The sequence below is a fragment of the Oncorhynchus masou genome, chromosome 13, assembly GCF_036934945.1.
Source record: "Oncorhynchus masou masou isolate Uvic2021 chromosome 13, UVic_Omas_1.1, whole genome shotgun sequence".
Classification (NCBI taxonomy): Eukaryota; Metazoa; Chordata; class Actinopteri; order Salmoniformes; family Salmonidae; genus Oncorhynchus; species Oncorhynchus masou.
The window spans coordinates 49,834,173-49,862,053 of record NC_088224.1 but is presented as its reverse complement, the minus strand read 5'-3'; the positions used below and the strand labels follow the sequence as shown (position 1 = coordinate 49,862,053).

General features: G+C 42.4%; 1 protein-coding gene across 1 annotated transcript in view; it reads right to left on the bottom strand.

Moving 5' to 3' along the window:
* Nucleotides 1-250: 250 nt before the first annotated feature.
* The window catches only part of ano7 (anoctamin 7), a 58,375-nt gene continuing 30,744 nt past the window's right edge, over nt 251-27,881 (bottom strand). Inside the window, exons 16-24 of the mRNA XM_064984160.1 lie at nt 27,755-27,866; nt 27,577-27,631; nt 9,872-9,969; nt 9,322-9,482; nt 6,825-7,030; nt 6,590-6,729; nt 6,361-6,451; nt 4,298-4,417; nt 251-2,413 (exon numbers count right to left, since the gene is read on the bottom strand). Of these exons, the coding sequence (XP_064840232.1) occupies nt 2,249-2,413; nt 4,298-4,417; nt 6,361-6,451; nt 6,590-6,729; nt 6,825-7,030; nt 9,322-9,482; nt 9,872-9,969; nt 27,577-27,631; nt 27,755-27,866 (1,148 nt within the window). The 3' untranslated portion in view covers nt 251-2,248. The remainder of the gene's footprint in view (nt 2,414-4,297; nt 4,418-6,360; nt 6,452-6,589; nt 6,730-6,824; nt 7,031-9,321; nt 9,483-9,871; nt 9,970-27,576; nt 27,632-27,754; nt 27,867-27,881) is intronic.

Here is a 27,881-nt window from a genome sequence, read left to right as displayed (position 1 = left end):
AATAAGTTACGAACAAAAAACAATCGGTTGGGGGCATGTAAAATGTCTGCCTTCTTCTCCGGCGCCTTCTTACAGGCAAACCGCAGATTCCACTATTGTTGCTCATGCAAAGTGAGCAAAGTCAATGTTGATCATCAACTTTATCCTTTTCAAATGTCACTGTTACTTGAGGAGCCGTATTGTATGCATGTTTCAAATTACTATTTCACGGCAGAGAATAATGCAGAAAATTGTTCAAAAATGATTAAATCTTCAAAACCAAATTTTTATTTGTTCCAATAAACACCACATTTAAATATAGTCAATTATATTCAAAGACAATGTTACGTGCATGCTGCATTTAATCATCTTTGGCTTACGTCTCCCTTAAACCGATTTAGTCAATTCATAATGTGAACTGGTTTGTAATAGTAGGTATAGTCTTGAATGAATGGAATACAACTTTTGTGGCCTACACCAAAGTTGTATTCCATTGTATTCCATTCATATGTGTATATGTATAAATATATATGTATATATGTGTATATATACACTCAGCAAAAAAAAAACGTCCCTTTTTCAGGACCCTGTCTTTCAAAGATAATTCGTAAAAATCACTAACTTCACAGATCTTCTTTGTAAAGGGTTTAAATACTGTTTCCCATGCTTGTTCAATGAACCTTAAACAATTAATAATGAACATGCACCAGTCGAACGGTCGTTAAGACGCTAACAGCTTACAGATGGTAGGCAATTAAGGTCACAGTTATGGAAACTTAGGACACTAAAGAGGCCTTTCTACTGACTCTGAAAAACACCAAAAGAAAGATGCCCAGGGTCCCTGCTCATCTGCGTGAAAGTGCTTTGGGCATGCTGCAAGGAGGCATGGGGATGGCAGATGTGGCCAGGGCAATAAATTGCAATGTGAGACGCCTAAGTCAGAGCTACAGGGAGACAGGATGGACAGCTGATCGTCCTCGCAGTGGCAGACGACGTGTACCAACACCTGCACAGGATCGGTACATCCGAACATCACACCTGTGGGACAGGTTCCGGATGGCAATGACAACTGCCCGAGTTACACTAGGAACACACAATCGCTCCACCAGTGCTCAGAATGTCCGCAATAGGCTGAGAAAGGCTGGACTGAGGGTTTGTAGGCCTGTTGTAAGGCAGGTACTCACCAGACATCACTGGAACCACGTCGCCTATGGGCACAAACCCACCGTCGCTGGACCAGACAGGACTTGCAAAAAGTGCTCTTCACTGACGAGTCGTGGTTTTGTCTCACAAGGGGTGATGGTCGGATTCGCGTTTATCGTCGAAGGAATGAGCGTTATACCAAAGCCTATACTCTGGAGAGGGATCAAATTGGAGATGGAGGGTCCGTCATGGTCTGGGACGTTGTGTCACAGCATCATCGGACTGAGCTGGTTGTCCATGAGGAGGAGATGCACTGCAGTACTTAATGCAGCTGGTGGCCACACCAGATATTGACTGTTGCTTTTTTTGACTCCCCCCCCCCCTTTGTTCAGGGACATATTATTCCATTTCTGTTCGTCACATGTCTGTGGAACTTGTTCAGTGTATGTCTCAGTTGTTGAATCTTGTTATGTTCATACAAATATTTATACGTTAAGTTGAAAATAAATGAAAATAAACACAGTAGACAGTGAGAGGACATTTCTTTTTTGCTGAGTTTATATATATATATATATATAGCAGCACCCATTTGTGCGATGCACAGCAACCATTTTGTGCCAGAACACTCACCACACATCAGCTATCATGGCGGAGAGGTGAGGAGTGATATATGCCAATTGGGAATCAGGGGGATGAATAGGTGGCCATGATTGAATGGGACCAGGTTGAGAATTTGGCCAAGACACCGGGGTTCTCACCCCAAATTCTTACAATAACTGCAATGGAATTTTCTATGACCACAGAGTCAGGACTCCTGTTTAACGATTCATTCGAAAGATGAGTCTAGTCACAGTTCTCTAGTAGTCCACACATTTGCTGCATGGTTAGAGTGGGGGGGAAACTGCTGCTCAATATGGGTAAGCACAATGCAAAGCCTCAATCTCACTGCAGTCAGTCCTGAGAAAGGATTAGTCCTGTTATTTGCCTTCTCCTCAGTCTTACAGTTATGACTGTACCTGTCCATGTCACTGAAGTTTGTTAGAAACACAGAGCTGAAACACAAATCTCATCACTCCATCACGTGACCTTGAACTGACGTCCAAACGACCCCTGGGGAGGTCAGGGGTTAGAGCGGTGAACTGTCTGGGTCCTCTGGGATTGGATTCAGTAAGGGTGGTGGTGAGTTGCTCTCCCGGGGTGGAGACGATGTGGAAGTTTGAGGTTTGGCTCTGCGTCGCAACTCAGTGGACAGATTCTCCTTTTCAACTAGGACGACAACCTTACCCAAAGCCTGCAACATAAAGGGTGTGAAACAAAAAGAAAGCAAAGGGTGGATTCATTGACTCTGAACATTTTGCTTAGAATTTTCTTCATATCATAGAATACAATAACTTAATTTACATGGAAATTCATTTTCTGAGGTTAGCAAACAAAATACTCAACCAATGCACTATAATACAACATAATTCAGTACAAAAAAAAACGCTGGAGAGGGATCACACATTGACATCTAGTCCCTGAGACTTGCAGCGTTTACATGCTAGTCGCCACTAGGAACTCTGAAATTCCGTACTTGCTAACTGGTTGAACACAGCTTGTGTATAACTACAACCAGTTAGCAAGTTATACATTTCAGAGTTTCCTAGTTCCGACTAGCACGTGTATGCGGCATATGTATTGTAGCCCACATGTCCTATGTCACACTGTTCAAGAGCCCAGTCATAGCTCTACCAATAGGGCGTTAGGGGTGGAGCTCCAGTGGTATTCATACTTTTTCAAAAGGGAGCCAATTTTTTTCAAAATATCTTCTTGTGACTCCACCCCAAATCTAACAACACAACTTTAAAATCAGTCAACTTCAATTTTTCATCAACATTCATTAATCAAAATGAAGAGAACTAAATACATTTACTCAATCAAATAAATTGTAAATGCTCTTTCTAAAAAAAGGTTTATATTGTCCCATACAATAATCTGTACTCTTAAATATATATTTTTTATTAATATTGTGGCCCCACTGCAATTCCCCCGCAACCCCAACTTTGAATACCATGTGTAATCAATTGGGCTGTCCTGACCAGCCTACTTACTGCAACATTTATGTTTTTTATAAATAAAAATGTATCTTATCTTTTTTGTTGGAAAAGGACTCACTGTTTCACTGTTAGTCTACACCTGTTGACTACAAAGCATGTGATAGATACATTTGAGCGGTCTTCGCTCTGCAGTGATGTGGGACGCCTTGTTAATTTTTCTGATGCTTGCTCCATGCGACCTGTCACCTTATTGGTCCACACAACTTCAGTCCCGCCTCTATTGTAATGTCATTGGTTAGGCGTGTCTCATTCTGACCGATCCAGTGTAGACTCTTGCGCGTCTATACTTTTCTTCTGTAAATGATCGTTCATGAATGGTTATAGATCGTTTGGGGGCTTCTGACCGGGAGTCGGGACGGGAAATTGATCAATCATCAGTCAATTCATTTTAATGTCATTCTGTTTTAAATCTGGCTCACAGTGCAGCTTAGGTTCTGGGATATTTTGTCACATCTGACTGTTCCTTCTTAAAATTCCTTTGCATCAGTTTAGAGAGAGTGACAGCTTAGTGAAAAATATCTGTCATGGGTGTATCACAAAGCATGATCAAATGAATTAGCCAGCTAAAGTTATTTTGATAAACATTCAGAAATAACTTTGGTCAAATTAACTAGTAACCTTTGATAAGGTAGAGTAAGCTAGCTAGAACTAGGAGCATGCCCATTTATATCTGAGCTAATATTTCTGAATATTTAGGAAAGTAAACTGGCTAGCTATCTCATCCTACTTTGATATACTCTAGTTATCCCGAGTAAGATCATTAATTTTCATTTGTTGCATCTGTGCTAAATCTGTTTTCCCTTCATCAATCAATCAGTGACCAGCCAATCAGCGACCGCTACTGCAAGGCATGTTTCAACTTTTATGTTGAGATGTTTTATGTAGGGTAGTGGTTTTGATGATTGATAATGAGGAAAGAAATACACTATCTAATCAGTAGAAGAATCAGCTGGGGTTATCATTGGTTAAAAAAAAGCCAAAATTACACTGTGAATTATATAGAGATTTGATTGGTTTATCGGTTGGTTGATTGATCGATTGACTGACAGGTTTCTAGAAAGAGGTACAGGGGTTCTCACCTCGTTCTCAGCCAGGGCCTCCTTGGCCATGTAGTGCTCTCTCTTAATTTTGATCTCCACATCCTCAGGTATATCAGGGACCATGAAGTCAATCAAACGACCGATGAAGAACACAACATGCTGAGCATAGAGAAAGGGAAAAAAGAAAGAGAGAGAGAAGATGGACCAGGGAAGGAGACACATTATAAGCATACAGAGCATTTGGAAAGTATTCAGACCCCATAACTTTTTCCATATTTTGTTACATTACAGCCTTATTCTAAAATTGATTAAATAGTTTTTTCCTCCTCAATCCACAGACAATACCCCATAAGGACAAAGCAATAAATATTTTTTTTATGTTTGGAAATTGATTAAAAAAGAGCTGAAAAATCACATTTACTTAAGTATTCAGTCCCTTTACTCAGTACTTTGTTGAAGCACATTTGGCAGCAATTACAGCCTTGAGTCTTCTTGGGTATGACGCTACAAGCTTAGCACACCTGTATTTGGGGAGTTCCTCCAATTCTTCTCTGCAGATCCTCCGAAGCTCTGGCAGGTTTGATGGGAAGCGTTGCTGCACAGATATTTTCAGGTCTCTCCAGAGATGTTTGATGTTTGGGTTCAAATCCGGGCTCTGGCTGGGCCACTCAAGGACGTTCAGAGAATTGTCCCAAAGTCACTCATGCGTTGTCTTGGCAGTGTGCTTAGGATCATTGTCATGTTGGAAGGTTGAACCTTTGCCCCAGTCTGAGGTTCTGAGCACTCTGGAGCAGGTTTTCATCAAGGATCTTTCTGTACTTTGCTCCGTTCATTTTTCCCTCGATCCTGACTAGTCTCCCAGTCCTTTCCGCTGAAAAACATCCCCACAGCATGATGTTGCCACCACCATGCTTCACTGTAGGGATGGTGCCAGGTTTTCCTCCAGATGTGATGCTTGGCATTCAGGACAAAAAGTTCATAAGCTGATATTCTTGTTTGCCATGGTCTGAGAGTCCTTTAGGTGTCTTTTGGCAAACTCCAAGCGGGATGTCATGTGCCTTTTACTGAGGAGTGGCTTCTGTCTGGCCACTATACCATAAAGGCCTGATTGGTGGAGTGCTGCAGAGATGGTTGTCCTTCTGGAAGGTTCTCCTATCTCCACAGAGGAACTCTGTAGCACTGTCAGAGTGACCATCGGGTCTTGGTCACCTCCCTGACCAAGGCCCTTCTCCCCCGATTCCTCAGTTTGGTCGAGCGGCCAACTCTAGGAAGAGTGTTATTGGTTCCAAACTTGAAGGCCACTGTCTTCTTAAGGACCTTCAATGCTGAATAAATGTTTTGATACCCCTTCCCAGATCTGTGCCTCGACACAATCTTGTCTCAGAGCTCTACGGACAATTCAACCTCACGGCTTGGTTTTTGCTCTGACATGCACTGTGAACTGTGGGACCTTATATAGGCAGGTGTGTGCCTTTCCAAATCATGTCCAATGAATTGAATTTACCACAGGTGGACTCCAATCAAGTTGTAGAAACATCTTAAGGATGATCAATGGAAACAGGATGCACCTGAGCTCAATTTCAAGTCTCATAGCAAAGTGTCTGAATACTTATGTAAATAAGGTATATGTTTTTTTTATACATTTTTATAAATTTCCTAAAATGTCTAAAAATCTGTTTATGCTTTGTCATATTGGATTTTTGTGTGTAGATTTATCAGGGGGAAATCAATTAAATACATTTTAGAACAAGGCCGCAACGTAACAAAATGTGGAAAAAGTCAAGGTTTCTGAATACAATCCAAATGCACTGTATATGAACATCGTAACAAGCCTGTAAGCTTACTCAGATGCAATGTGTTGACAACACTCCGAGACCAGAGTATAAAAATAAAACACCAAAATGAACCACCACAGTATAAAAACGAGACACATTCTCAGAGCACACGACAAGGCATCTCAATCTCAATTCTCCAAGATGACTCAGCTCCTTAACAAAAATGCATACACAGATAGACCTGTAAACACGGAATTAGTCAATGAATTTCATTGAATCTGTACTGTAAAAGTTGTCCACATAATGACATAGCTCAACGGAACTTGCCTCAAAAATTATGACAAAGGCCAGCCGGCAAGCCATAAGGTGGAAGTACTCCGGTCGAAAATGCCCATTTCTGTCCCTGTATCCTCTATATCTAAAAAAAAAAAAAAAAAAAAAACGAACAAAGAAATGCTAAATGACAATGCCAGTTGTAGAGTAATAGGAACAAAAAAATTACGACATTCACGAAATGCATATATACAGTCATGGGTGATTAAGAGTGTGTCTCTACCTGCATTGTGTGTTGTTGGCGTTAAAGTTGCTTGGGGAAGTACCCAGGGTGAAGTTAACATAACCCTGAAGGTTTCCATCATTGTTGTAGCGGTAGTAAAGACGAGGCAGGAAGTCAGAAGTGAAAGCTATCAGGAAGGCCTGGCAGAGAGGCAGGAGTCTTCATTAAACTAAGCACACTAATAACATCACACACACGCAAGTAACACAGACACACACATATACAGTACACTTACATTACTAATGACAGCAACGTAGGTGATGACTTGTAGGATGTCCAGCCAGATTCCAATGTCCTGAGCCCTCTCGGCTACGGGCCGTCTGTACTGACACACAAACTTCTGCGCATCCAGACGCACCTCTACCCAGTTATTGATCAGGGCAAACAGCGGGGCAAGTGGACATGCCGCCACAAAGATGGTAATGAAGCCAAACTGCAGCACTGCAAAGAGGGGGGAAGTCAGCAGTCACCTTCTGCTTGTGTTGGGGTATGTAAATGCATCTGTAAGCTGAGTAATGTAATAATGTACAATTCTGTTAAAAGAATTAAATGATGGATTAGCAGAATATAGTGCCCACAGAAAATATTCTGAAATAATTTGTTCATTTGTCTGTGTCATGTAAAGAGCAAGTGTTCTTAATGTTTTGTTCACAGTATTTATACCCCTTGACCTTTTCCCCATTTTGTTGTGTTACAGCATGAATTTAAAACTGATTAAATTGAGATTTTTTTGTCACTGGACTACACACAATATCCCACAAAGTCAAGGAGGAAATTATGTTTTTAGAAATTAATATAAAATAAGAAGCTGAAATGTCTGGAGTCAATACAGTTGGAGTCAGAGGTTTACATACACCTTAGCCAAATACATTTAAACTCAGTTTTTCACAATTCCTGACATTTAATCCTGGTAAAGATTTGTGGTTTTAGGTCAGTTAGGATCACCACTTTATTTTAAGATTGTGAAATGTCAGAATAATAGTAGAGAATGATTTATTTCAGCTTTTATTTCTTTCATCACATTCCCAGTGGGTCAGAAGTTTACATACACTCAATTAGTATTTGGTAGTATTGCCTTTAAATTGTTCAACTTGGGTCAAAAGTTTAGGGTAGCCTTCCACAAGCTTCCCACAATAAGTTGGGTGAATTTTGGCCCATTCCTCCTGACAGAGCTGGTGGAACTGAGTCAGATTTGTAGGCCTCCATGCACGCACACACTTTTTCAGTTCTGCCCACACATTTTCTATAGGATTGAGGTCAGGGCTCTGTGATGGCCACTCCAAGACCTTGCCTTTGTTGTCCTTAATTGACTTGCCTAGTTAAATAAAGAATTTAAAAAATGACGAAAAACAATGCACAATACAGCACTTGAGAACATTGACACATCAAGTGGTTTGTGATGATGTGATTATTTCCTTTTATTTCCTTTGTTTTGTCATTATTTAGTATGGTCAGGGCGTGAGTTGGGGTGGGCAGTCTGTTTGTTTTTCTATGATTTGGGTATTTCTATGTTTCGGCCTAGTATGGTTCTCAATCAGAGGCAGGTGTCATTAGTTGTCTCTGTTTGAGAATCATACTTAGGTAGCCTAGGTTTCACTGTGTGTTTGTGGGTGATTGTTCCTGTCTCTGTGTTTGTTTTCACCAGATAGGCTGTTTAGGTTTTCTCACGTTTATTGTTTTTGTTAGTTTATTCATGTATAGTGTCTTTATTAAAGTACCATAAATAACCACCATGCTGCGTTTTAGTCCGCCTCTCCTTCAACTAAAGAAAACCGTTACAGTGATGTGACGATCCCGCTCAGTTGGTAGAGCATGGCTCTTGCAATGCTAGGGTTTTGGATTCGATTCCCATGGGAAAAAACTATGAAAATATATGTACTCACTACTGTACGTTGCACTGGATAAGTGTCTACAACAGTAAAAGGAATGAATAGATCATTTTAGTTTTCACAAAAATAGAAGAAGACAGTGAATGTTCCCGAGTGACTGTTACAGTTTTAAATCTACTTGAGCATCTATTGCAAGATCTGAAAATGGTTGTATAGCAATGATAAACAACCAATTTAACTTGACACAATTGTGGGAAGCATTGGAGTCAACATGGTCCAGCATCCCAGTAGAATACTTTCGACATCTTGTAGAGTCCATGCCCCGACAAATTGAGGCAGTTCTGAGGGCAAAAGGGGTGTTGCAACTCAATATAAGGAAGGTCTTCTTAATGTCTTGTACACTACGTGTACTGTATATTCTGTATATTATCCTCCAGAGCAAGTGAATTAATTAATTTGGGGTATGGATTACACAATCTGACTGAGTAGGTACTGCACAGCACTGTTTATTACCTACATGGCACAATAATCTTTGGGATGAGTGGACAGTTACATTGACTGGGGGAAGTAGAGCACGTGGGAAGTAGAGCAGTAAACGTGTGTAGCTAATCCTCCTCAACGGCTTAGTAGAATCATATTGTCAAGACCTAGGAGTTTCAACTGTGTTTCTCCATCAATTACTTGATGGCACACAGAGTCCCGTCTATTTAAAATGTTAGGGTTCGTTTGCTCCCGGTGCGTGTCACTGCCAGTTACCCAGATAACCTCACTTATTCAAGAGTAACAAAAATCACAAGAGTAATTCATTATCCAATAAGAAATGCACAATTACAATTCCCATTTAATGAATGTTTTAAAACACTGTGTTCCACAGCCTTGCCCTAGGTGCGCAGGAACACTCACCCATTTCCAGATATTCATCGAACAGTCCCTCACACAGCAGGAGCTCATAGTCGGTCTCCCAGGGTGCAGCATCCTGTGTCGGTCCTCCCTCTTTCACCTTCTCATCTTCAGCTCTAACCTTAGGATGGATCTTGCGCTTCTGCCACCAAGACTTTAGTTTTCTATCATGAGACAAAAGGAGAGAGGTTTTACCTTAACGAGCACAGAAGCAGTACATAGGTCCTTTATCTGGGCAAGACAATTACAATAACTTACTCCCACTGGGCACAGATGTCAGTTCAACAAACATAGTTCTGATTTACATTTGGTTGATTTGTCGTCAACTAATATGATTTCAACATTAAATCAACAAAAATTGGATTTAGGTAAAAAATTGGGTGACAAATAAGACAAATCCAATCAGTTTTCAACATTGATTCAGCATCATCACATTGAATTTTCTTGTTGACCTTACATGGAAACAACATTGATTGAAAACCAGTTTTTCCCAAGTGTATTGAGATTGGATTTTAGACAAAACTGGGGGAAGCTGTAGGATTACAAGACTCACGGCATGATAAACTCCTGAATGTTGTTGATGACCTGTTTTCCCACCATGATGACCAGTAGCTCCTGGGCCAGTTCAATGAGACAGCCCCCAGCACCGCACTGCAAACAACAATACACACTTACAGGTTATGCACATGAGTGCAGACACACACACACACACACACACACACACACACACACACACACACACACACACACACACACACACACACACACACACACACACACACACACACACACACACACACACACACACACACACACACACACACACACACACACACACACACACACACACACACACACACACACAGGCTGATAAAGACAGCAAAGGTACATCCCAGCAAACAGTGAACATTGCTACATTTCCCTTAGCATGGCAGCATCCCATACAAAACAGAACTGTGAAACTCTTGAGGCCTACTTGGATATACCTGGACACCCTACCCTGCACTGGGACATGATCTGAGCAGACACCTGCCTACTGTGGGTTTTATCTTTCCACTTAACATTGTGCATTGGATGTTTTTGGACAACTACCAAACTTGAACTTCACTTGGATTGACCCTTTTCGACTCTCCCACAGCCCCCTCCTGGCTTTCGACCGGCCTGTACTGGAAACGACATCCCCTCCAAGGTGCTTCTATCCTGGCTATAATACTGGTAACATGGCCTGCGTTGCTTTGCTGATTTGATGGGCCCCAGCATTTAATCGCATCGAGTAAGTCACCCCTCTCTCCTTGCTGTTGTTATGTTGGCCAGTTTTGTGCCTTGGTTGTGTTATTGTGGGTCCGAGTGCTGCCTTTTAGTCTGTGGTTGGGTTCTGGCTTGCTGCCTATAACTGTGGTGATCCTACAAACTGTGTGATTCAAATTAACTATCACACTGTGGATTGATTGGTTTTAAACTGATTCCTCGCCAACCTTTTTTATTTCCGTGGATTTTAACTGAATACTTCCAAAGTGGCGTCTACCACCTTTAGAGATGAGGGTGAATGTTTCTTCCCATGTAGGAGCTGCACCTACACTGAACAAATATAAACGCAACGTGTCACGCCCTGACCTTAGTTATCTATGTTTTATGTATTATTTTGGTCAGGTCAGAGTGTGACGAGGGTGGGTATGTGTTTTTCCCTGTCTAGGGTTTTTGTATATCTATGGGTTTTTTGTATGTCTAGGTAATGTAGGTCTATGGTAGCCTGAATTGGTTCCCAATCAGAGGCAGCTGTTTATCGTTGTCTCTGATTGGGGATCCTATTTAGGTTGCCATTTCAATTTTTGGTTATGTGGGTTATTGTCTATGTGTAGTTGCCTGTCAGCACTCGGTTTATATAGCGTCTTTGTTATTTTGTTTAGTGGTCTTTCGTTATTAAAGGAAGTATGTATTCATATCACACTGCGCCTTTGTCTCATCAATACGACGAACATGACAACATGCAACAATTTCTATGATTTTACTGAGTTACAGTTCGTGTAAGGAATCTGTCAATTGAAATAAATTCATTAGGCCCTAATTTATGGATTTCACATGACTGGGAATACAGATATGCATCTGTTGGTGATAGATACTTTTTTTTAAAGATAGGGGCGTGGATCAGAACCAGTTAGTATTTGGTGTGATCACAATTTGCCTCATGCAGCACGACACATCTCCTTCACATAGAGTTGATCAGGCTGTTGATTATGCAATGTGGAATGTTGTCCCACTCTTCTTCAATGGCTGTGCAAAGTTGCTGGATATTGGCGGGATCTGGAACATTGTCGTACACGTCAATCCAGAGCATCCCAAACATGCTCAATTGGTGACATGTCTGGTGAGTATGCAGGCCATGGATGAACTGGGACAATTTCAGATTCCAGGAATTGTGTACAGATCCTATACAAATGGCACGACATTGAGCCTCAGGATCTCGTCGTGGTATCTGTGCATTCAAACTGCCATTAATAAAATGCAATTGTCTCTTTAGCTTATGCCTGCTCATACCATGACTCCACCTGGAGCACTCTGTTCACAACAGTGACATCAGCAAACCGCTCACCCACGATGTTACCATATGCTGTCTGCCATCTGACCTGTACAGTTGAAACCGGGATTCATCCGCGAAGAGCACACTGTACACTGGAAACACTTGGTTTGTTATTTTAACTAAAACTTAACCAATCTTTGTTAAAACCTGTTAAGGCTCGGGACAATACTGCCCCCTTTGGATGAATTGTGTGCCCAAAGTAAACTAAAAAAAACTGTCAAAAATTGCTACTATATGCATATAAAAATTATTATTATTGAATAGAAAACACTCTAAAGCTTCTAAAACCGTTCGAATTATGTCTGTATGTAAAGCAGAACTCACAGGGCAGCCATTCTCCCAAACTCTCTCTCTCTCTTAAGAAAGTTGCTCCAACTTTGACGTCATCGCCCCCACCCTTCCCAACCAGCTACGGATCTGGGAACAGTTTCTATTTCTTCAGTGAGCTCCCGTCTTTCAATGAGACGTGGAACGGAGAAAATAGCACGAGCTTTGACTGCTTGGCGGGCAAAATACTGAGGTGTCACGAGTTTTCAGGTGCGCGCTCTGTGAAAAGGGTATTTTTTTCCAGCTTGCTTGAGGAGAGTTCGTTATGTTTGATTTAATCGCCAATTGTTTTGTACGTTAAAAACATCTTAAAGCTTGATTCTGCACTTAGTTTGACCAGTTTAGTCGACATATAATATGTAAATTTGAAGTTTTGATGAGCAATTTTCGTGATCAGAAGTCCTTTTTGGGGTAATTCACCTGAAGATGTTAGCGTTTGCTAATACAAAGACACACCAACAGCAACCAAACATTATATTAGGTAAGTATAACTCCTTCCACGACATTCTTGTCGAAGACCATCAAAGGTAAGGGAATATTTATGTTATAAAATTGTATTTTTGTCGAATCCAACATTGTAGAGAAATAATGCTAATGCCTGAGCGCCATCTCAGATTATTGAATAGTGAACGAATTCTGTAACGTTAAAAATAAATGTAACACAGCGTTTGCATTAAGAAGTGTATCTTTCTAAATATATGTAGAACATGTATATTTAGTCAAAGTTTATGATGTTTATTGCTGTTATCTGGCGTTAGCTGCCGGAGCTATTTATAATTTCTCCGGACATTTCTGCTGCATTTTTTGAACATGGCTCAATGTAAACGGAGATTTATGGATATAAATGGCATATTATTGAAAAAAACATAAATGTACTGTGTAACATGTGCTATTACTGTCATCTGATGAAGATTTTCAAAAGGTTAGTGAAATATTTTTCTTTTAATCCTGCGTTTGTGATTGTGCTATTTTGCATAGCAATGTGGCTACATATTGTATGCTTTCCTAGTGGTGGTTTAACGTAAATATGTGCTATGTTTTCGCTGTAAAACATTTTAAAATTCTGACATGCTGGGTAGATGAACAAGGTGTTTATCTTTCATTTAAGCTATTGGACTTGTTAATGTGTGGAGGTTAAATATTTTTAAGAATATTTTTGCTTTCCCTGCGCCACCGTTTGGGCTGAAGGGGGGGGGGGGTGTTCCCAGTTGAGAACCTGCAGCCCCTTCAGGTTAAACATAAATACCAAACTTGTTTTTGCATGGATTCTGTGACACGGTTAGCTTTTAACAGCTAGGACCACTATTTCTTGTCCCGGAATCCTGCTTAACTGGCAGGTTAAAGTCTGCTTGAAAGACCCGCGAACCTAGCTAAGCTGCTAACGTTAGTCATCAAGCTAACAGAGTTAGTCCCAGATATGTTTTCCAATGGAGCCTTCTTTGTCTGGAGAGGTAAATGATCGGGTCCAGCGCTGTAGGAGCTGTATCTACTACGCTTTGTTTCGGGACAAACTGGATCCCTCAGAGTTCCAATGTGCCAATTGTTTGCTTGCTGAGGATTATAGGCTTGAGGTGGTTTCCTTGATCACGCATGTAGCCAGCCTACGTAAGAAATTGGGGAAAACAGTGTGGAATGTTGACCTTTTCTACTCCGGTGGCTGGATGGCGTTCGCTCATATTGGATGCATCTCCATCTTGTCATTTGACATTATCCAACTTGCCAATGTTGCTCGTAGTTCATTCACCAGTGGAGCCATCTTCTGCCGCTCCTCCCCCATCTGATAGCGGAGTCGAAGGAGCACAGCATGGCAATCAACGATGACCGTCGCATGTCACGAGCAAGTCGAAGACAGCGGCCTGCTGCAAAGCAGCCTACACTCCCACTGAGAGTCCCGGAACGGATACAAACAACAAATAGCATCACCGTCCTGCACCTTTGTCACCAGGAGTAACTGTGTCTGTGTCCGCTGTGCCTACTCCTACTCCTTCCCCTACAATTTCGAAGTTGATGTCAGCAACCTTCCGTCCCTGATCTGAATCGAATGTCTTGTCATTTACTCAAGCTTCATTATGTTTGATGACTATCGTAGTCCAGGCAGGCTTTAATTAAGTAATGAAGAGCAGCTCTGAAAACAGTTGAAACTGGATTTAAAAGAGGGTCCGGACACAGGCCCTCCGATTTGACACACTGAACTCTGTCTGGGAAGTAGATAGTGAACCAGGCAAGGCAGTCATTTGAGAAACCAAGGCCGTTTAGTCTGCCGATAGAATATCAAGTCAAAGCCTTGGCCAGGTCGATGAAGATGGCTGCACAGTACTGTCTTTTCTCAATGCGGTTATGCTAATGTTTAGGACCTTGAGGGTGGCTGAGGTGCACCCGTGACCAGCTCGGAAACCAGATTGCATAGTGGAGAAGGTATGGTGGGATTCGAAATGGTCGGTGATCTGTTTGTTCACTTGGCTTTCAAAGACTTTAGAAAGGCAGAGCAGGATGGATATTGGCCTGTAACAGTTTGAGTCTAGAGTGTCGCCCTCTTTGAAGAGGGAGATGACCGTGGCCACTTTCCAATCTTTAGGAATCTCAGACGATACGAAAGAGAGGTTGAACAGACTAGTAATAGGTGTTGCAACAACGGCGGCGGATACTTTTAGGAAGAGAGGGTCCAGGGGGGGGGGCAGTTGCTGTGGGGGTTGCAGAGCTGTTGGCCGGGGTTGCGTTAGCCAGGTGGAAAGCATGGCCAGCCGTAGATAAATGCTTCTTGAAATTCTCGATTATCGTGGCTGTATCAGTGGTGACAGTTTTTCCTAGTCTCAGTGCATTGAGCAGCTGGGAGGAGGTACTCTTATTCTCCATGGACTTTAGTGTCCCAAAACTTTTAGAATCAGTGCTGCAGGATGCAAACTTCTGTTTGGAAAGCAAAGACTAGCTTTTTCAAACTGTGTATATTGGTTCCTGACTATTGTATATCGCGGGGACTGTTCGATGCTAGTGCAGTACCGCACAGGGTGTTTTTGTGCTGGTCAAGGGCAAACAAGTCTGGAGTGAACCACGGGCTTCTTAGTTCTACATTTTTTGAAATGGGCATGCTTATTTAAGATGACGAGGAATGCACTTTTAAAGAACAACCAGGCATCCTGTACAGACGGGATGAGGTCAATATCCTTCCAGGATACCCGGGCCAGGTTGATTAGAAAGGCCTGCTCGCTGAAGTGTTTTAGGGAGCGTTCAACAGTGATGAGGGGTGGTCGTTTGACCGCAGACCCATAGCGGATGCAGGCAATGAGGCAGTGATTGCTGAGATCCTGGTTGAAAACAGCAGAGGTGTATTTGGAGGGCAAGTTGTTCAGGATGATATCTATGAGGGGCCCATGTTTACTTATTTGGGGTTGTCCCTGGTAGGTTCCTTGATAATTTGTGTAAGATTGAGGGCATCTAGCTTAGATTGTAGGACGGCCGGGGTGTTAAGCATATCCCAATTTAGGTCACCTAGCAGTACGAACTCTGACGATAGATTGGGTGCAATCAATTCACCTATGATGTCCAGGGCACAGCTGGGAGCTGGGTGGTCTATTGCAAGCGACAATAGTGAGGGACTTGTTTCTGGAGAGATGGATATTTAAAAGTAGAAGCTCGAACTGTTTGGACATAGACCTGGATACTATGACAGAACTCTGCATGCTATCTCTACAGTAGATAGCAATTCTGCCGCCTTTAGCAGTTCTGTCTTGACAGAAAATGTTGTAATTGGGGATGGAAATTTCAGAATATTTGGTGGCCTTCGTAAGCCAGGATTCAGACACGGCTAGGACATCAGGTTTGGCAGAGTGTGCTAAAGCAGTGAATTAAGCAAACTTGGGGAGGAGGCTGATGTTAATATGCATGAACCCACGGCTTTTACGGTTGCAGAAGTCAACAAATGAAAGCCTGAGGACACACAGAGCCTGGCTTAACCTCTACATCACCAGAGGAACAGAGGATACGGCTAAACGCTATGAGAACTGGTTGCCTAGTGCTTTAGGAACAGAGAATAAAAGGAGCAGGTTTATGGGTGTGGCAGGATAGATTCAGGGCATAGTGTACAGACAAGGTATGGTAGGGTGCGAGTACAGTGGGGGTAAACCTAGGCATTGAGTGACGATGAGAGGTTGCATCTCTGGAGCCGCCAGTTTAGCTAGGTGCGGTCTCCGCATGTGTGGGGGGGTTGGGACAAGGAGGCTTTCTGAGTAATGTTGAACAGGACTAGGGATTCCGCAGTAAAATAAAACAATGAGAACTGCCCTTAACAGTATACAAGGAGAGAGCATAAAGCAATCACAGGTGTTGATTGGGAGAGCTAAGACAACAACGGGTGAGATAACAACGGATAAACAGCTAAGACAACAACAACGGGTAAATGGTGATGAATGGGTGGAGAGGGTCAGTTAGCTACACACAGGGCCTGAGTTTGAGGCTGGGGCCGTCAGCTAAACAAAATGAAGTACCGTGTTAATGAACAGTCAAGCAGGCGTCGGCTGTGTAGCTGAGTGATCATAGTGTCCAATGAGCAGCAATAGATGAAACAGGGAGCCGTTCGGTAGTCAATCACTACGCTAGGCGAGCGGGAGACACGGCGTTCAGGAAGCTAGCAGGCCGGGGATAGCAGATGGATCTTTACCACATACACGATGCAGAGGCCGGTTCAGAGCACATCGGCTGAATTATGTCAGCAGATCAGCAGACCAGTCGTGATGGATTGGCGGAGCTCTGTGTCGACAAATGGTCCCGGCCAATTGGCTACAGACACATTGTAGTTGGTGTACTTCGTTTGCTACTGAGGCTAACTGGTGCATGGACAAGGGCGTTATCCGCAATAGCCACTCGGTAGCAGCTAGCTCGCTGCGAAGATCCGGTGTAATGGTCCAGAGATTGCTGCAGGAATCCGGTGATAGTGGGGGGAAAAGGCAGTCCGATATTCTCAGGGCTGATATCGCGCTGTGCAGACTGGCAGGTGTTATCCGGGCTATCCGGGCTAAAGCGGCTGGTGTCCGAGCTAAAGGTAAAGACCGCTATTATTGGCTAACAATGACTAAATAGCTAGTAGCTAATTAGTTGGCTAGCTTCTGATGGAGGTTCCAGTTACAAGGTCTAAAAATAGCAGATCCGTACCACATTGGGTGAGGCAGGTTGCAGGAAGGTATAATTAATTTGAAAATGGAAAAAAAGAGATGTATACAAAAAAAATACGAAAAAGACTGAATATATTTACATGGGACAAAAACAAACATCTTACTGCTGCGCCATCTTGGATATACACAAAATTGCTCAAAGTAGCCCAAGTTAACTTCTTGAAACTCCCCAACCCGGATCCGGGTTTGTGACTAAAGCCTCAGGCTCATTAGCATAACGCAACGTTAACGATTTCTGAAAATCGCAAATAAAATTAAAATAATGCGTTTGCTCTCAAGCTTAGCCTTTTCTTAACAACACTGTCATCTCAGATTTTCAAAATATGCTTTTGAACCATAGAAATTGACTAATTTGTGTAAGAGTATGCAAAGCTAGCATAGCATTTTGTGTAGCATGTAGCACGCAACATTTTTACAAAAACCAGATAACCAAATAAATAAAATCATTTACCTTTGAAGAGCTTCTGATGTTTTCAATGAGGAGAGTCTCAGTCACATACCAAATGCGCAGTGTTTCCTGAAAGCGTCTGTGTGTAGGAGAAATCGTTCCGTTTTCTACATTGCGTCTGGCTAAAGAAACGAACCGAAAATGCAGTCACCTACAACGTGAAACTTTTTCCGGATTAACTACATAATATCGACCGAAACATGGCAAACGTTGTTTGGAATCAATCCTCAAGGTGTTTTTTCACATATCTCTTCATTGACATGCAGTTCGTGGAAGCTTGCTTCCCTCTCTGTATCCCATGGAAAAATACTGGCAGGTGACTTTTGCGCACCAATTTCGGCGCAGGACACCGGGCGGACACGTGGTAAATGTGGTCTGTTATGGTCAATCTTCCAATGATCTGCCCACAAATACGTCACAATGCTGCAGACACCTTGGGGAAACGACAGAAAGTGTTGACTAATTCCTCTTGCGTTCACAGCCATATAAGGAGATCATGAAAAACAGAGCCTCAAAAATCCTTGTCATTTCCTGGATGCCATCTCATCTTGGTTTTGCCTGAAGCTCACGTTTTAGGGCACGCACAGAGAAGATCTTTGTATTTCTGGACACGTCAGAGTGTTTTCTTTTGAACGGTAGCAATTATATGCATAGTCGAGCATCTTTTTGTGACAAAATATCTTGTTTAAAACGGGAACGTTTTTCATCCAAAAATGAAATTGCGCCCCCAGAGCATCAACAGGTTAACATATGTAGTTAAGAAACAAGGTTCATTAAATTAATAATAACAGATGGCATTCATATTCTGACAATATCTGAAACTCACTTAGACAATACCTTTGATGATACAGTGGTAGCAATACAAGGTTATAACATCTACAGAAAAGACAGAAATGCCAGTGGTGGAGGTGTTGCTATTTATATAAAAAACACATTCCTGTAAAGATTAGAGAGGATCTCATGTTAAATACTGTTGAAGTAATATTGCTACAGGTTCATCTGCCTCACCTAAAGCCCATTCTTGTGGGAAGCTGCTGTAGGTCAAGTGCTAACAGTCAGTGTCTGGATAACACATTTGAAATACTTGATAATGTATGTGATATCAACAGAGAGGTATATTTTCTGGGTGATTTAGATATTAACTGGCTTTCATCAAGCTGCCCACTCAAGAAAAAGCTTCAGATTGTAACCAATGCCCGCAATCTGATACAACAGTAACTAATATGGGGAGAAGTATGTCCATAATAAAGTGCTGTTCTACCTTCTTAACAGTACTATCAACAAGGCAGGTCCTACAGGCTCTAGTTTCGTCGCACCTGGACTACTGTTCATTCATGTGGTCAGGTGCCACAAAGAGGGACTTTGGAAAATTGCAATTGGCTCAGAACAGGGCAGCACGGCTGGCCCTTGGATGAACACAGAGAGCAAACATTAATAATATGCATGTCAATCTTTCCTGGCTCAAAGTAGAAGAGAGATTGACTTCATCACTACTTGTATTTGTGAGAGGTATTGACATGTTGAAAGCACCAAGCTGTCTGTTTAAACGACTAGCACACAGCTCAGACACGCATGCATACCCCACAATACATAACACCAGAGGTCTCTTCAAAGTCCAGAACAGACTATGGGAGATGCACAGTACTACATAGTGCCATGACTACGTGGAACTCTATTCCACATCAGGTAACTTATGCAAGGAGTAGAATCAGATTTTAAAAACAGATAAAAATACACCTAATGGAACAGCAGGGACTGTGAAGCAACACAAACATAGGCACAGACACATGCATACACACACTTGATAACATATGCACTATACACACACATACACATTCATTTTGTGTTGTAGATATGTGGTAGCAGTGTATGGGCCTGAAAGCACACACTTAGTGTGTTGTGAATTCTGTAATGAATGTATTGTAATGTTTTAAAAATGGTATAACTGCCTTAATTTTGCTGGACCCCAGGAAGAGTAGCTGCTTCCTTGGCAGCAGCTAATGGGGATCCATAATAAATACTTCTCCAGTGTGCCAGGGGCCATCGAAGATGAGTATTTGCCCACTGAAGACGGTTACGACGCCGAACTGCAGTCAGGTCAAGACCCTGGTGAGGACGATGAGCATGCAGATGAGTTTCCTTGAGACCGTTTCTGACAGTTTGTCCAGAAATTCTTCGGTTGTGCAAACCCACTGTTTCATCAGCTGTCCAGGTGGCTGGTCTCAGACAATCCTGCAGGTGAAGAAGCCGGATGTGGAGGTCCTGGGCTGGCGTATTTACACAGGGTTTGCAATTGTGATGCTGGTTGGACATACTGCCAAATTCTCTAAAATGACGTTAGTGGTGGCTTATCGTAAAGAAATGAACATCACATTCTCTGCCAACAGCTCTGTCGGCCATTCCTGCAGTCAGTATGCCAATTGCATGCGCTCTTAAAACTTGAGACATCTGTGGCATTGTGTTGTGTTGTGAATTTAGAGTGGCCTTTTATTTTCCCCAGCAGAAGTTGCATCTGTGTGATGATCATGCTGTTTAATCAGCTTCTTGATATGCCACACCTGTCAGATGTAAGATTATCTTGGCAAATAAGAAATGCCCACTAGCAAGGATGTAAACAAATTTGTGCACACAATTTGAGAGAAATAAACTTTTGTGCAGACATGATATGCTTATGACAAAAATTCCTGGGGTCTTTTCTTTCAGCTTATGAAACATGGGAGAAACTTTTACATGTTGAGTTTATATTTTTGTTCAGTATATTTTGCACAGTTATTGAGGATTATATGTCTGAGCTGGACGTCCAGAGTAAGCAAATGGAGACGCTGCAGCGTATCCCGGATAGGTCCCCCTCTAAGACCTTTTCCTTTTCTACTCCACAGCCTGGATGCCGTGCCACTGCCTCTTCACCGTGTTGCCACTCTCTGACTGACAGGCCAGGGCTGCCATGCAGTGACCCCACCTTGGTGAAGTCACCTCCCCCTTCCCATCTCACCTGCTCTTCCCATCCTACTCCAACCTCCCATCCTGGCACCCACTCCCCACCCCCCTTGGAGAATAAAAGAGCAAGGCCGCTTTAGGAGGAGCAGGCGATCCAGCTGTTGCACGATAGCAACCAAAGCCCTTGTAAGTCCGTTTATAACATTCCATAATTGGTTACTCTGAGAGTTCCTCTTATTGACATTGGTTGTGGCCCTATGGCCTTATGGTGCTAACCTTGGAAAAGTAATTCCAATTTCTTCTCCTTCCTCTATTACTAATAGAGATAGACCAAGTGGTGCAGTTCTATGCAATCTTATAGCCATACCAACTACTATATATCAATATCAACCGCCTATTGAGCATAGCTTGTTTGAGTTGGAGCTCCCATGTGACTTTAAAAATCCTCAAGGTCTTGGGTTGATGCATTTGAACATTAGGAGCTTACTTCCTAAACTGGATTACATAAAGATCTGGGCTATGCAGACAAATCCGGACATTCTGGTATTGACTGAAACTTGGATCTCAGGGAACATTCTTATCATGTGTTCAGAGCTGACAAGCAGGGTAGAGGTGGTGGAGAGGCCATTTTCATTTAAAATAATTTATCTGTTTCTTTTCTCAAATCCATTTCACTTGCCCTAAAATCTGAGCTACTATCTTTAAGCCTTTGTCTGGGAAAAATGTCTCCATAACTGTTATAGGGGTCTACCATCCTCCCTCGGCTAACCTTTGTCTACCATCCTCCCTCGGCTAACCTTTGTCTACCATCCTCCTTCTGCTAACCTTTGTCTACCAATCTCCTTCGGCTAACCTTTGTCTACCATGCTCCCTCGGCTAACCTTTGAGCACTCGAGGAGTTAACTACACTATATATGTATAAAAGGATGTGGACACCCCTTCAAATTAGTGGATTCAGCCACAACCATTGCTAACAGGTGTATAAAATCACACAGACATGCAATCTCCATAGACAAACATTGGCAGTAGTGGCACCACCATAGCATGCCACCTTTCCAACTACTCAGTTTGTCAAATTTCAGCCCAGCTAGAGCTGCCCCGGTCAAATGTAAGTGCTGTTATGAAGGAAGTGGAGACATCTAGGAGTAACAACAGCTCAGCCGCAATGTGGTAGGCCACGCAAGCTCACAGAACGGAACTGCCAAGTGCTGAAGCGCGTAGTGCGTAAGAATGTTTTTTCCTTGGTTGCAACACTCACTACCAACTTCCAAACTTCCTCTGGAAGCAACGCCAGCACAAGTACTGTTCGTCAGGAGCTTCATGAAATGGGTTTCCATGGCTGAGCTGCCACACACAAGCCTAAGAACACAATGTGCAATGCCAAGCGTTGCTGGAGTGACGTAAAGCTCGCCGCCATTGGACGCTTCACCAATGTAAAGTTTGGTGGAGGAGGAATAATGGTCTGGGGCTGTTATTCATGGTTTGGACTAGGCCCCTTAGTTCCAGTGAAGGGAAATCTTAACGCTGCAACATTCAATGACATTCTGGAAGATTTTGTGCTTCCAACTTTGTGGCAACCGTTTGGGGAAGGCCCTTTCCTGTTTTAACATGACAATGCCCCCGTGCACAAAATGAGGTCCATACAGAAGTGGTTTGTCGAGATCGGGTGGAAGAACTTGACTGGCCAACACAGGGCCCTGACCTCAACTCCATCGAACAACTTTGGAACGCCGACTGCGAGCCAGGCCTAATCGCCCAACATCAGTGCCTGACCTCACTAATGCTTTTGGAAGCAAGTCCCTGCAGCAGTGTTCCAACATCTTGTGGGAAGCCTTCCCAGAAGAGTGGGCAGCAAAGGGGGGAATAGCTCCATATTAATGCCCATGGTTTTGGAATGAGATGTTGACGACCAAGTGTCCATATACTTTTGGTAATGTTTTGTATCTATGTACTTAATTTACTAAATCAGAAGTGTTTATCCTGGGTGACCTAAATTATGATTGAAAGTGCTTCGGACAATCTAATAAACATGTGTAATAATCAAAACCTAACCAGCTGGTGACTAAGCCTACACGCCCCAACCCTAGAGATCCTTCAAAGTCCTCTTTGCTTCATCTTATTTTAATGAATACACCAGAGAAATGTGTTTCTACTGGTGTTTTCTCCCAAGACATTAGTGATCATTGCCCAGTTGTGATGACAAGCCTCTTGTCATCACCAAGAGGAACTTTAAGAACTTCAGTGAACAGGCTTTTTTACGTGATCTTTATTTTTGTGACCTTGATTATATTTCAACTATCCCTGAAACTGATTTAGCTTTGAGTCTCTTTGCAGATGTATTCAACACTATTGTGGATAATCATGCTCCTTTCAAAAACGGAAGGGTTAAAGGTAGATCGAATTCCTGGTACACTCCGGAATTATCAGAAGTCATTTATAAAAGAGATGATGCTTGGGTCAAGGCCAGGAACACAGGCATATGCCCGGACTGGCAAGCTTTTAAGCAACCGAAAACAAATCAGAAAGGCTAAATCTGATTTATGTATCGCTCTTTCAGATTGTAATGGGAACCCAGCTAAATTCTGGAACACTGGAAAATCGCTGAAGGGTTCAACTTCCTCTATACCACAACAAATTCATTCAGACACTAGCCTCATTACAGAAATAAATGCCATCATTGATGCATTTGATCACCATTTTATCTCTTATCTCTAAGTGTATTCACAATGATATTGGGCTGGGAGTCCTGGACGCTTTACGAGCAATAAGAAATCCACAGGGGCCAACAAATTAGGTCCTGGTCTGCTTTAGTTTGCAGCACCCATCATTTTTAGCTCAATACCCCAAATGTTTTATTTAACGTTATCAGGACATTTTCAAAAAGTATGGAAATCAGCTCTTGTGCTGTCACTCCAGAAGGCCTTGATAGTAGTGATCTAATCTTATCGTCCCATTTCAAGTCTTCCTTGTCTAGCTAAGATTCTCGAATCCTTGGTAAATGTACATTTTTCTTTTTGTTATTTGAGAAATGTATTTTGAATCTAAATCAATCAGGGTTTAGGCCTGGGCATAGCACAATTACAATAACCACTTTAGTTGTTAATGATCTTGTCAATGCTTTAGACACTAAAATGAAATGTGCTGCTTTGTTTGTGGACCTGTCAAAAGCTCTTGATACTGTTGATCATGCTATTTTATTGAACAAGTTGTCCTGCGTTCTGACGCCTGTTCTTGGTTTCATGATTATCTTTGTGACAGAACTCAGAAAATCGCGATGGATGGGGTTAAGTCTAAATTTCTTGAAGTGCATAAAGGTGTACCACAGGGGGCGATTTTGGGGCCTGTCCTCTTCACTATTTACTGTGCATTCGGAAAGTATTCAGACCCCTTGACTTTTTCCACATGTTGTTACATTACAGCCGTATTCTAAAATTGATTAAATCGTTTGTTTTTTTCTCAACAATCTAAACACAATAACCCATAATGACAAAGCAAAAACGGGTTTGTATACATTTTTGCAAATGTATAAAAAAATGTACATGAGTACTCAAGACCTTTTACTCAGTACTTTGTTGACGCACCTTTGGCAGCGATTACACTCGTGAGTCTTCTTGGGTATGACGCTACAAGCTTGGCACACCTGTATTTGGGGAGTTTCTCCCATTCTTCTCTGCAGATCCTCTCAAGCTCTGTCAGGTTGGATGGGGAGCGTTGCTGCACAGCTATTCTCAGGTCTCTGCAGAAATGTTCGATCAGGTTCAAGTCCAAGTCCAAGCTCTGGCTGGGCCACTCAAGGACATTCAGAGACTCCCGGGGTCACTCCTGCGATGTCTTGGCTGTGTGCTTAGGGTCATTGTCCTGTTGGAAGGTGAACCATTGCCCCAGTCTGAGGTCCTGAGCATCCTGAGGTTTTCATCAAGGATCTCTCTGTACTTTGCTCCATTCATCCTTCCCTCAATCCTGACTAGTCTCACAGTCCCTGTCACTGAAAAATATCCCCACAGCATGATCCTGTCACCACCATGCTTCACTATAGGGATGGTGCCAGGTTTCCTCCAGACGTCACACTTGACATTCAAGCCTAATAGTTAAATCTTGGTTTCATCAGACCAGAAAATCTTGTTTCTCATGGTCAGTCCTTTAGGTGCCTTTTGGCAAACTCATGTGCCTTTTACTGAGGACTGGCTTCCGTCTGGCCACTCTATCATCAAGGCCTGATTGGTGGAGTGCTGCAGAGATGGTTGTCCTTCTGGAAGGTTCTCCCATCTCCAAAAAGGAATTCTTGAACTCTGTCAGAGTGACCATTGAGTTCTTGGTCATCAAGGCCAGCTCTAGGAAGAGTCTTGGTGGTACCAAACTTCTTCCATTTTTAAGAATGATGGAGGCCAATGCTGCAGAATTTTTTTTGGTACCCTTCCTCAGATCTGTGCCGCGACACAATTCTGTCTCAGAGATCTTATGGACAATTCCTTCGACCTGATGGCTTGGGTTTTGCTCTGACATGCACTGTCAACTATGGGACCTTATATAGACAGGTGTGTCCCTTTCCAAATCATGTCCAATCAATTGAATTTACCACGGGTGGATTCCAATCAAGTTGTAGAAACATCTCAAGGATGGTCAATTGAAACAGGACGCATCTGAGCTCAATTTCAGATCTCATAGCAAAGGGTCTGAATACTTATGAATATAAGGTATTTCTATTTTTTATTTTTTTATAAATAAGCAAACATGTCTAAACCTGTTTTCGCTTCTTCATTATAGGGTATAGTGTTTAGATTGAATAGGATAAAAAATATATACATTTTAGAAAAAGGCTGAAACGTAACAAAATGTGGAAAAAGGGAAGGGTCTGAGTACTTTCCGAATGTACTGTATAGTGTTTAATGTGTATTTTATATTGTATTATACAGGTCGCATTTGGAAAAGAGACCTCTATGTCTCAATATGATTTCCCTGTCAAAATAAAGGTTAAATTAAAAATGCTTTTGAAATTGCCACAACAACATTATTTGATCAACATTAGTAGAAGGACATACTCTAATGGTTATAGGATCAGCGGGGTGGAGATGTTGTTGTTATAGGATATTACTTCCGGCGCCGACAGAGATGGCCGCCTCGCTTCGCGTTCCTAGGAAACTATGCAGTTTTTTGTTTTTTTACGTGTTATTTCTTACAATAGTACCCCAGGTCATCTTAAGTTTCATTACATACAGTCGAGAAGAACTACTGAATATAAGATCAGCGTCAACTCACCATCAGTATGACCAAGAATATGACTTTCGCGAAGCGGATCAACACTGGGGCCCCACAAGGGTGGGTTCTGAGCCCTCTCCTGTACTCCCTGTTCACCCACGACTGCGTGGCCACGCCTCCAACTCAATCATCAAGTTTGCGGACAACACAACAGTGGTAGGCTTGATTACCAACAACGACGAGACGGCCTACAGGGAGGAAGTGAGGTCCCTCGGGGTGTGGTGTCAGGAAAATAACCTCACACTCAACGTCAACAAAACTAAGGAGATGATTGTGGACTTCAGGAAACAGCAGAGGGAACACCCCCCTATCCACATCGATGGAACAGTAGTGGAGAGGGTAGTAAGTTTTAAGTTCCTCGGCATACACATCACAGACAAACTGAATTGGTCTACTCTCACAGACAGCATCGTGAAGAAGGCGCAGCAGCGCCTCTTCAACCTCAGGAGGCTGAAGAAATTCGGCTTGTCACCAAAAGCACTCACAAACTTCTACAGATGCACAATCGAGAGCATCCTGGCGGGCTGTATCACCGCCTGGTACGGCAACTGCTCCACCCACAACCGTAAGGCTCTCCAGAGGGTAGTGAGGTCTGCACAACGCATCACCGGGGGCAAACTACCTGCCCTCCAGGACACCTACACCACCCGATGTTACAGGAAGGCCATAAAGATCATCAAGGACAACAACCACCCGAGCCACTGCCTGTTCACCCCGCTATCATCCTGAAGGCAAGGTCAGTACAGGTGCATCAAAGCTGGGACCGAGAGACTGAAAAACAGCTTCTATCTCAAGGCCATCAGACTGTTAAACAGCAACCACTAACATTGAGTGGCTGCTGCCAACACACTGACTCAACTCCAGCCACTTTAATAATGGGAATTGATGGGAAATGATGCAAAATATATCACTAGCCACTTTAAACAATGCTACCTAATATAATGTTTACATACCCTACATTATTCATCTCATATGTATACGTATATACTGTACTCTATATCATCTACTGCATCCTTATGTAATACATGTATCACTAGCCACTTTAACTATGCCACTTTGTTTACATACTCATCTCATATGTATATACTGTACTCGATACCATCTACTGTATCTTGCCTATGCTGCTCTGTACCATCACTCATTCATATATCTTTATGTACATATTCTTTATCCCCTTACACTTGTGTATAAGACAGTAGTTTTGGAATTGTTAGTTAGATTACTTGTTGGTTATTACTGCATTGTCGGAACTAGAAGCACAAACATTTTGCTACACTCGCATTAACATCTGCTAACCATGTGTATGCGACAAATAAAATTTGATTTGATTTGGAGAAAAAAATCAAAATGTTTGTTTATGACACTTCTAGAATGTGTTAACCAAACCTTAATGGAGAAAACATTATAGATATGTCATGGGAACATCCCTGGGAATCTCTGACAAACATTCAGGTAATGTTGTGACTAAAATTCTGGGACTCCAAGGCTAACAAGAAATTGTTTGCTGGGAAGTTAAGTACGTTTTAGAATGTAAGAACAACACTCACATCCTCATTCCGTATTCCCAATAGCTTGTAGTAGTTGCCAGGGTAACCAACAAACCTGCAAAATATAGGAGTTTGCTGAGGATGAGACATATTTTCAGTGTACTGTGGGGGTCTATAAATACAAGACTTTTCAATACATAAGGCTCATTTGTGCCTTGACGTTGTTTGATCTACTCACCGGCCTTTGAAAAAGGAAATGTAGACCGGGGAGGAGTAGAAGTTGACAAACTGGAAGATGAAGACCTTGAGAATAAACATGTCCTCATATTTGGTCTGTGTGCGGTGCATCTCTTTTGATAAGACCA